Source organism: Spizellomyces punctatus (genome assembly GCF_000182565.1).
Source record: "Spizellomyces punctatus DAOM BR117 chromosome Unknown supercont1.3, whole genome shotgun sequence".
In the NCBI taxonomy this organism is placed as follows: domain Eukaryota; kingdom Fungi; phylum Chytridiomycota; class Chytridiomycetes; order Spizellomycetales; family Spizellomycetaceae; genus Spizellomyces; species Spizellomyces punctatus.
In genome coordinates this window covers 314,498-324,856 of record NW_015971539.1, presented here as the reverse complement: position 1 = coordinate 324,856, position 10,359 = coordinate 314,498, and the positions used below count along the sequence as shown (strand labels likewise).

The 10,359-nt window shown below is 46.8% G+C and overlaps 2 protein-coding genes across 2 annotated transcripts; one reads left to right on the top strand and one right to left on the bottom strand.

Moving 5' to 3' along the window:
• Positions 1–95: 95 nt before the first annotated feature.
• On the top strand, positions 96–8,313 carry SPPG_01799 (DNA polymerase epsilon catalytic subunit). Its single transcript, XM_016750112.1, has 15 exons — positions 96–562; positions 624–749; positions 821–916; positions 985–1,136; positions 1,194–1,318; positions 1,383–1,576; positions 1,643–1,753; positions 1,818–1,952; positions 2,016–2,135; positions 2,205–2,266; positions 2,321–2,501; positions 2,554–2,739; positions 2,811–2,897; positions 2,960–3,594; positions 3,652–8,313. Exons 1-15 carry the CDS (start codon positions 206–208, stop codon positions 8,141–8,143), a joined length of 7,059 nt encoding a protein of 2,352 aa, XP_016610755.1. The 5' UTR covers positions 96–205; the 3' UTR covers positions 8,144–8,313.
• On the bottom strand, positions 8,200–10,323 carry SPPG_01798 (uncharacterized protein). The gene is made up of 7 exons (XM_016750111.1): positions 9,816–10,323; positions 9,607–9,751; positions 9,371–9,541; positions 9,092–9,309; positions 8,849–9,019; positions 8,653–8,782; positions 8,200–8,583 (listed from the first exon to the last, which is right to left on the bottom strand). The coding sequence occupies exons 1-7, from the start codon at positions 10,241–10,243 to the stop codon at positions 8,452–8,454; spliced, it is 1,395 nt and encodes a 464-aa protein (XP_016610754.1). The 5' UTR covers positions 10,244–10,323; the 3' UTR covers positions 8,200–8,451.
• Between the last annotated feature and the right edge of the window lie 36 nt (positions 10,324–10,359).

The following is a 10,359-nucleotide window of genomic DNA, read 5'->3' as shown; positions in this document are numbered from 1 at the left end:
TTGAACGTCATATAACCATATATGTCCGGCCGAATCTTCGGACATCGAGCACCGCGTCCAGGATCGAGTTGAGAATCTCAGCTTTGAGATATCCAGCGTATTCCACAACGGACATTGTCCTGCTGCATACCAAGCCGCCCACACTTACATCTTATTATCCTCCTATTAAATCACCAACTTTTATGAAAACTACCGCTGGAACAATATGACATTTGGCATTCCGCCGCGAGGAGGAAGGGGCAAATGGCGAGGGAAATGGAAGGGTGGTCGTTCCAATGGCCTGCGACGACGAATAGGAGGATATGAAAGAAACCAAACAACTGGAGAGGATCCTGCTAACCGACCAGAAAATGATGCTTCTGGTGGAACAGAGGCTCCCATTTCTGGACTAAACGTAGATGGACCGTCCGAAGTGGTTGTCGAACCGTTTGTGGAAAACATGGATACTCTCGATTTTCGTAAAGAGGAGGTTCGTGTACGGGATGAAATGGATGAGAAGATGGGGTTCTATCGATATACGGAAGGTCCGGAGCGGCTGGGTTGGATGGTGAATATGCATCCGGTAAGACGACATTTCCTAGAGGGCTGTTGAGGGACAGTGGGGTTTGACGCAAATATGTTAGACGGTATTGTTCGATGGTGAATGGCCCAGTGGAAAGGCAGCTGTAGATTTGTACTTTCTGGATGAAGATGGCGCTTCTTTTAAGGCGACAATCATATACGAGCCGTACTTTTTTGTGCTCTGCAAGGTGAGCAGTGTGATTTGTTAATGTTGAGCTCAACATTCCTTTACAAAACGCTGACATCTACGGGGTCGCAGCCTGGCACCGAAGCAGACGTTGAAGAGTACATTCGACGCCGGTTTGACAAGGTCATACTTTCCGTCGAAAGAGTTGAAAAAGACGATCTCGATTTGGTACGTCATCGCGGGTGTCGCCCAACTGGCGCCTAGTATCACGATGCTCACAAACTTTCTATCAATAGGCGAATCATCTTCTCGGAAACAAGCGAACGCTTCTGAAGCTGAAGTTCTGGAACGTGCAGAACCTGCTCTCTGTTCGAAAGATGCTACTACCGGCTGTTGCTAGAAATCGACACAAGCAGGAAACATCTGGAGCGTATGATGAAGTTGCCGAGTAGGTGGTTCTTGAATCATCTCGGTATGATTGCATATCTGACATTGGGCTGTTTAGAATGACAAACCAACAAAACGCTGCGGAACAGGCAATTCAAAAAAACCACCGAGATGCGCTGGACTTTGTCATAGATCTGAGAGAGTATGACGTTACATATTACACACGCGCTGCCATAGATTGTGGTGAGTTGGAAGCGCCTGTTTGTTTCTCATACACGAATGTCTAGTGACTTTGACCTCTTGACAGACCTAAGAGTTGGATTGTGGTACACTGTCAAAGCGTTGCAAGGGTCGATTTTGTTAGAACCACGACCAGATAAGGTCAAGCGTGCCGATCCTGTGGTTCTGGCCTTTGATATTGAGACAACAAAGCTACCGCTCAAGTTTCCTGATGCCACGATTGATGCGATCATGATGATTTCATATATGATAGATGGCCTAGTAAGTGTCCCAACATTCATAATTTACTCACTATAAGGCGCATTGCACTGAGACGCACATCTTCAGGGCTACCTTATCACAAATCGAGAAATTGTATCAGAGGACATTGACGATTTCGTGTACACTTCAAAACCTGAATATCCCGGGAATTTCACAGTGTTCAATGAGCCAGATGAAGTATGATCGCTGCAGCCTTCTTGAATGTGTGTTGCGCAGAACCAAGCCATTTTTTGTATGTTAGGAATCGCTTCTCCGAAGATTTTTTGAGCACGTTCAGGAGTGCCGTCCCACCGTAATTGTGACATACAACGGAGATTGGTTCGATTGGCCTTTTGTTGAAACCCGAGCGAGAGTCCATGGCATTGACATGAATGAGGTGGGTAGATGTATAAGACGCAGTTGTCGGGCCTTTTCACCAGTTAACCATTTTCTGCTATAGGAAATAGGATTTTCTAAGGACAATAGCAATGAGTACAAATCTTACTACGCGATTCACATGGATGCCCTGTGCTGGGTGAAGCGTGATAGTTATCTACCCCAGGGTAGCCAAGGTCTGAAGGCAAGTTGCCTTCACGATACCGCTCCCCAGCATTGTGTCCTGATGAATTTGGGCGCGTACACTCTGTAGGCGGTGACAACTGCAAAGCTTGGTTACAATCCGATGGAATTGGACCCGGAAGATATGACTAGGTAATTTTATGTTTTTACCCTTTACCCGCTTCTTATTTCTTACCAGTTATCCAGATTTGCTGCTGAACAGCCACAGGTCTTGGCTCAATATTCCGTCTCCGATGCGGTGGCAACGTATTATTTGTACATGAAATATGTCCATCCTTTCATCTTTTCTCTCTGCAATATCATTCCCATGAACCCAGATGACGTTTTGCGTAGAGGTTCAGGAACGCTATGTGAAACGCTGCTAATGGTACGTTGACATAAAAGCCATCAAGGCGAAATCTAAACTCTGCTGAATGCAGGTGCAAGCGTACAAAGCGAACGTAATTATGCCTAATAAGCATGTCGACAAAGTAGGCCAGTTTTTCGAAGGCCATCTTTTGGAAAGTGAAACATATGTGGGAGGACATGTCGAAGCGCTAGAAGCCGGTGTTTTTCGAAGTGATCTGCCGGTTAAATTTCGATTGGTACCTGAGGCTTTCCAGCAGGTACATGGACTTTTGGTGCATTTAGTGGGGTCTCATAAACAAACAAATTGAGATGTGGTTGGATTATGCAGCTTATCGACGAAATAGATCAGGCTCTCAAGTTCAGTATTGTGGTGGAGGGAAATCTGAAGCTTGAAGATGTGACGAATTATGACGAGGTATAGCATGCAGGCTTTCAGTCCTTTGCCGGTTTGTTATTGACAGCGTTGGTTTTACGAAGGTGCGAGCACAAATTGTGGAAGCGCTCGCTAATCTCCGCGAGATTCCCAACCGACTGGAAAAGCCATCGATTTACCATTTGGACGTCGCCGCAATGTATCCCAACATCATTCTCACGAATCGTCTGCAACCCGATGCAATCGTTGATGAAGAAACCTGCGCTGCATGTGACTTCAATCAGGGTCCTGGAAGTACCTGTCAGCGGAAAATGTTATGGTCGTGGAGAGGAGAATACTTCCCTGCGAAGCGAAGCGAGTACAACATGATTCGAAATCAGATGCAGCAAGAAAAGTTTCCTGGGAAACTGCCTACAGATCCTCCGCGGGCGTTCCATGAGTTACGGCTGCACGAGCAGCAAACTCAGATCAAAAAGCGCCTCTCGACCTACAGTCGGAAGGTGTATAATAAAATCCACGAGACAAAAGTGGTGCCTAAGGAAAGTGTTGTGTGCCAGAGGGAAAATTCCTTCTATGTGGATACTGTGCGAGCATTCCGTGATAGGCGTTATGAGTATAAAGGCTTGCTCAAGACCTGGAAGAAGAAGTTGGATGATGCTGGGACTGCGGGCGATTTGACGAAAGTTGACGAGGCCAAAAAGCTGATTGTAGTGTACGATTCGCTTCAGTTGGCACACAAGTGAGTTCCTTCAAAGGTGTTGAAACAATTACATTCATTCTGACGGGAAATTGTTAGGTGTATTCTGAATTCCTTCTACGGATATGTGATGCGAAAGGGTGCTCGATGGTACTCAATGGAGATGGCTGGTATAGTGTGTTTAACTGGGGCCACCATTATTCAATTGGCGCGGACTCGGATTGAGCAAATCGGAAGACCTCTCGAACTAGATACGGACGGTATTTGGTGTATTTTCCCCGCAACCTTCCCAGAAAATTTTGCCTTCAAACTCAAAAACGGCAAAGTATTTCCTATATCCTATCCGTGTGTCATGTTAAATCATTTAGTGCATGATCAGTTCACAAATCACCAATATCAGGAGCTCGATGATCCTGCTCAAAATTCATACACGACGCGCAGCGAGAATAGTATCTTCTTCGAGGTAGACGGCCCATATCGTGCCATGATTTTGCCATCGAGTACCGAGGAGGACAAGCTGTTAAAAAAGCGCTACGCTGTCTTCAATGATGATGGATCATTAGCTGAATTAAAGGGATTTGAAGTTAAACGGCGAGGAGAGCTGAAGTTAATCAAAATCTTCCAAAGCCAGCTCTTTAAGGTGTTTTTGGAAGGAGGAACGCTCGAACAATGTTATGCTGCTGTCGCAAATGTTGCCAATCAATGGTTGGATGTTTTGTACAACAAAGGGGCCGGTGTTGGGGACAACGAACTATTCGATCTCATTTCGGAGAACCGAAGTATGAGTAAGAGCTTGGAGGACTACGGGGCGCAAAAGTCCACCTCGATTAGTACCGCAAAGCGATTGGCCGAGTTTTTAGGGGATCAGATGGTCAAGGACAAAGGTTTGAACTGCAAATTTATCATTTCCGCCAAACCATTCGGTCAGCCTGTTAGCGAGCGAGCCATTCCGGTAGTAATTTTCCAGGCGGATCCAGGGGTCCGAAAACATTACATGCGAAAGTGGTTAAAGGATCCCGGTCTGCAAACTTTCGACATCCGCGATATCTTGGATTGGAAGTACTATATGGAGCGATTTGGAAGTGTCATTCAAAAGTTAATAACAATCCCTGCGGCGATGCAAGGGGTGAAAAACCCTGTGCCTAGAGTTCGACATCCGGACTGGCTGCTTAAGCGGGTGGCTGCAAAGGATGACAAGACAAAGCAATACCGTATCACTGAGATGTTCCAGAAGAAAGCGATCGGTGATAAGGAGAACCGTGAAGGCGAAAATCTGTTGGGAAATGAAACGGTCGATGTACAGTCCGACGAAGAGAATGCCGAGGGTAACGCTAATGCGAATGGCGTCCAAGATCTGGAAGATATTGCAAGAGGAAAAGAGGCGTCTGTCCTCAGAGATGGGAGGATCGTGCCTGTTGTACATAAGACCTCAAAGATCCTAGGAAAGCGCAAACAGCGGAACAAGCAATTCTCAGCTCAAATGGATGATGACGACTCGGCACTGCAGGATCTGGATCCGGCGGAGAATATGCCAGATATGCACTCAGACTACTCTGGCTGGATTCAATTCCAGAAGCGACGATGGAAACGGAGAAGGGCACAGCGAGCAATGGAAATAGCTATGTTCGGAACTGGTGCAAAGACCGACCCACGCGGTGTCCAGGGATTCCTCCGGCAGCAAGCGAGAAATATCTTGGCGTCTTCATGGCAGATTTTAGAGATTGCCGAGACTGATATTCCAGGTGATTTTCGAGTGTGGGCACTCGTCCAGGGCGACCTTCATTCCATCAAACTGAGTGTACCCCGAATATTTTACGTCAACAGTCGGATACCTGATCCCGATGAGAATACTGAAAAGGTCGGTGTAAAAATGGTTAGACGGGTGCGAACACTGCCGCGATGTCACCCGTGTTTGTTTCTTTACGAGATGACGATGGCTGAGCCGTTTTACCGGGAGAACTCCGCCTTATTTGCGGCTATGTCGGATCACCAGGAAATCGAAGGGGTGTATGAAATGCAGGTCCCCCTTCTATTCCGTGCGTTGATAAGACTAGGCTGCGTGGCTAATGTAGACCGCCAGAGGATCTTGAGCGGGCGTGGATTAGACCAGGGCTTCGAACTGGACGAAGTGATTCACAAGGCCATTGATTCGCATACGCCATACTTGCCGGCAGATGTCAAGATCCATTATCTTTACTTGTTTCAAACTTCGAATGGTAACCGAAAGTTTTTCGGACTATTTTCGACGGTCATGAAGAAGGGATGGGTTTTTGTCGTTGACCAAGCAAGGAACAGGGACGCCATACCAAACTTATCCAAGATGTATGCGGAAAGGAAGAGTGAGACGAAAACTGGGGGCTATTCTAGTTCTCAACCGTTTAGGCAGACCCAGGTGGATAATATGGCGGAATCTGATGCAATCGAATACGCAGATGATATTGACATTACGGCCACCTTGTATGCGACAGAAGTCGAAGCTATAATTGCCATCAATCGCTCATTGCGGGAGTATCAGCAACAACGCCGTGGTGCCACTGTCCTTGCTCTGCAGGCTGTGAAGACCGCAAAACAGTTGCAAATGGACGGCATTTCGGTCATCTTCGACTTCCCCATCATCACGTTACCGACACATAAAAAAGATACAAACTTCCCTACACTGGGGTGGCAGCAATACGTGTGCAAAAGGATGCTGTCGCATTTTTTGAATCTGAACGACTTTTTGAAAGAACGCATAGCGCTTTCGCGATATGCGGATGTGCCGGTCTGCAATATCTCGCAAGATTATACCACGTTCCTTGCGGATCTTGGATTCGCCAGGCGACTCAAGAGGGCCGATATGGTGTTATGGTACTCTGCATCTGATGTACCGGATCTAGGCGGATGCGAACAGGACGACCACCGATTCGAGTTGGATGAACTCATCAATCCAGAAATCAACATCCCAGGATGCTATGAGACTGTGTGCATTGAGCTGTCAGTTTGGGATTTGACGATGAATACCTTTATGCAATCTGGATTGATGGGCGAGATTGAAGGAGGTGGAGCCGCTTTGGGTGGAAACGGAGTACAGGCCGTTGGGCACCTGATGGATGATTATACCAAAGGGACAGAGGAAGGGAGCAATATTGTTCGAGATCCAGGTTCGAATGGGGATGAGCTTTCGCCCTTAACATTCAGCATTTTGAAGTCCATGGTGATGGGCTGGGCGGATGACGTCCGGAGAAGGAACCGACTAGCATCGTATATGCTTGAACATCTTTATAGATGGATCACCTCTCCTGCGTCTCGCATGTTCGACCCAGTTTTGCATACCATTATTCATAGCCTTATGCGCCGCGTGTTCGTGGAACTGATGTCCGAGTTCAAGCGCCTGGGAAGTAAAGTTGTCTACGCTACTTTTGACAAAGTTGTCATTGCAACTACAAAAGTGGAGTTTGTTAACGGGGTGGTCTATGGGACGTACATTACCGACGCCATTACGCGGAAGCCAATGTTTGAGACCTTAGAGTTGAAGGTGGAGAGATATTGGGGTTTCCTGATGTGGATGGATCCGCACAATTTCGGAGGTATCATTTGCGAAAACCCAGAGGAGCTATTGCATGAGGGTCGACGTCTAGGGTTGGATGATAAGAAACAAGATACGGAAGAGAGTAGCACGAAAATACAACCGAGTCTGATGGCTGACATGGAATGGAATATGTGCGACTATCTTCCGCCAGCGGTTCAGCAAAAGTTCATGAAAACAGTGGCCGAGTATGTCTTTGAAGTACTCAACTTCAAGCAGAAGATGCTGGAGACCGGGGTCGCTGGCAGTGTCCGCGACGGCGATCGGCATCCTTTGACGCAATTTCTAAGGGAGCTGCTTAATACCACCGTAAAGCGAAACTTGTTGAAAGTGGTGCCAGACATTGTCCACCATGTTGAGGCTAAGCGTAATCCGGGAGCATACGATTTTCCCCTTCTTCCTGGTTCTCATTTGACGATGACGAATCCAGCCTTAGAGTTTGTCAAATTTGTCTGTGCGGTCCTAGCCTTGGACACCTGGAATGAGCGAGAGGTGCGCACCCTCAAGCAAAATCTGCTGAAGCTGATTGATGTCAAGGAGTTTGGCGAAGGTACAAATTTTGTGAATCCATGCGAACCGTTCAAGCTTCCGCAGGTTATCTGTGAATATTGCAATCATTGCCGCGATCTGGATTTGACCCGCGACAAGGATCTTTTACCCCGGAGAGTCAACGATGATGGTGATAATGGTGAAGAAGAGGGAATTCCAGATGAAGGCGCAGTTGGAGCATGGACATGTCCCTGCTGCGAAACAGAGTACGATAAAGCATCCATTGAGCAGCGACTTTTGGATATTGCTCAAAAACGACTCGAAGCGTGGCAGCATCAAAATATTCGATGTACCCGATGTCGCTATGTCAAAGCAGAGGATATGAAAGAAGAGTGTGAGAGATGTCGAGGTACGATGGTGGGGGAATATGTGACAAATGATTTCATGAGACGAATGGTGGTTTTTGGGAGCATCGCCAGGTGCAACGGATTTGAGATATTAGGGGAGGTCGTTGGGTGGGCTTTACAACTCTCGTGAGCTAGATGATGGGAGATGGATGCAAACGACATGTACTGGTTATCTGTGGGCAAACTTTTCATTCTGTAATTATTTATTATTATTTGACAGCTGGACAGCTGGACATTGGGTCATTATCACCCAACCCTCAATTGAGATCGAAATGTGAATAGATGTTTCATGTCGGAAAGAATTTGCAGATGTTCCTTCTAAGCAAACCTTCAGGGTGCAACTCTAACAACCATTTTCTTGAGTGAACACTGGACAACTTGGCCAATTCCTTACAACAGGGCCGAAAAAGGATCTTATTCGCCAATGGATTGCACTTCTCAACAGCCACAGCCGCAATCACAGACATTGCCTGCTGCTTCTCCAAATTTGACTTGCGTTGGCTTTACAGAGAATGTGCCTCGGTCAGCTTGTCGACGAGCACATGCCTGCATTGGGTGCAGTTGAGCCTGCTAAATGAACGGAAAGAGGATATCAGCTGTTTTCTCCTGGAAGCATAAATGGTGAACCTAACAACATACTGATTCTGCATCGTTTGGCACGTCGAATGTGTATTCAAACTTATTGCCTCGAGTGAAACCGGTAGATTTCGCCACCCCGTCAATCTTTGGGAAGGTGCCAGGTGTGAATCTCGGCATCGAATACGTGTATCTTGCATACAAAAATGTGAGTCTATTAACCTTCAGATAGATCCAAAACACTTGCAAACTTGGTTACCTGTCACCCGTTTCGGTCGAAAATCGCTGTCTCGGGTCGATTTCGACGCCATTTAGGTATACCGGGTTGTTTCGGACACTTCCCTGCGGTTCTTTGTTGCCGACTTTTGTGCCGGGCGACTTGAGGGCCGTCATTGTCTCGTAGAGGGGGTGAAAGGGACGGTGTACCATTCTATAGTTTTTCAGCAAGTAAACACCAACTTGGCTAATATATATGGAACATGGATCGTCTTGGATATCTTACCTGGACGTGCTCATCCAAGCATTAGGGTCCTGCACCTGCATCCATCGTGTTGGATCAGTCTTCCTAATTCTTTCTTGATCTTTTGCGGAAAGTATATCAGCAGGATCGTCGCGACCTAGGATATTAGCGTGATGTGATCGAGTGTATCCGTCTTCGACCATATGACTTGTATTATAATTTCGCCAATCCCCCTCGGTTGGGGGATTACGATTGGAGCGCTGGGTAGAGCGAATAGACTTTTAGAGGTCGAAAGCGCTGATGGAATTAGATTGGACGCACCTCAAACCTTCCAACATCATTGTCGGTACCGAGCTCCTGAATCTGACCGCTGTTGCTAATGTAGGCACTGCCAGAAGGTGTAACTTTGTCTTTATCGAATTGAGGACCCTTGTAGGAGAGTCGACTGGAGTCATAACTAGATTTCATGGTACTTGTCATATTTCCCCGCGCCTAATTGCCAAAAAGTTGGGATGAGGCATGGGCAGCCGGTCTTTCGAAAATTACTTTATCCTTACCGTCCCGTCAGTGGTAACGTTATATTTTGGTGGCATTCGAGTGAAACCAGAATCGATCAGCGTGGAGATCTCACCGCTTTGCGGGGAAACGGTGGTGGGTGCCTTATAGTGATTCTTGTGAGATGTTCCAAAGGGTTCCTTTATACTATTATGCAAAGAATGTTACGGGCAATATAAAATAAGTTTTGCTTTGACGGAGATGTTCTTACTTGAACTCAGGTCCCTCATCCACCGATCTATCGTATTCCACATATGGTATAACGTTTATCGAATATCCGGTCCTCGGTTTCTGCAGATGGCTGGGCGTACGTGTCGTGCGAACATCTCCACCAGCTTTTTTGAAGTATTTGGTATTATGCGTCGTCGCATAAGCTGTACAATAGAAGTGTTTGGGATTCCGTGAAGCTCCTCTGGAGCAGATGATGTATGGTGTAGCGGTGACATCGTTTGCATCCAATTGAGAGGGCGCAGATAAAATACAGTCTTTGTGTCGTGGGTTACATTCAATTGAACGCCAGTGAGATATAATGTCGGTTTCGGCACTCGGAAGAGAGGGGAGGGATGAGTGGTCCTTTAAGGAGAGTGCGATAGTGGAGCGAGTGTGAAGAGCGGGTGCTTGGAGAGTGGTGGCCATCATATAGTTGCCCGAGTGTTAATTGTTATATATAGGCCCAAGGAAGGTATGACAGCCTTTGTTTGCTTTCACCTCCAGAAAAGAATTGCAGACCTCAGATGCGCATATTAATCCCAGCC

What these genes read in the sequence shown, in the direction of transcription:
- SPPG_01798 (XM_016750111.1), bottom strand. Translation starts at nt 10,243, where the DNA reads ATGATGGCCACCACTCTCCAAGCACCCGCTCTTCACACTCGCTCCACT. An exon ending in GATGAGGGACCTGAGTTCAA is followed by an intron (nt 9,752 to 9,815) that starts GTAAGAACATCT and finishes TTTGCATAATAG; the next exon opens with TATAAAGGAACCCTTTGGAA. An exon ending in TCGACCGAAACGGGTGACAG is followed by an intron (nt 8,783 to 8,848) that starts GTAACCAAGTTT and finishes TTTGTATGCAAG; the next exon opens with ATACACGTATTCGATGCCGA.
- SPPG_01799 (XM_016750112.1), top strand. Translation starts at nt 206, where the DNA reads ATGACATTTGGCATTCCGCCGCGAGGAGGAAGGGGCAAATGGCGAGGG. An exon ending in ACTTTTTTGTGCTCTGCAAG is followed by an intron (nt 750 to 820) that starts GTGAGCAGTGTG and finishes ACGGGGTCGCAG; the next exon opens with CCTGGCACCGAAGCAGACGT. An exon ending in GACCCGGAAGATATGACTAG is followed by an intron (nt 2,267 to 2,320) that starts GTAATTTTATGT and finishes CCAGTTATCCAG; the next exon opens with ATTTGCTGCTGAACAGCCAC.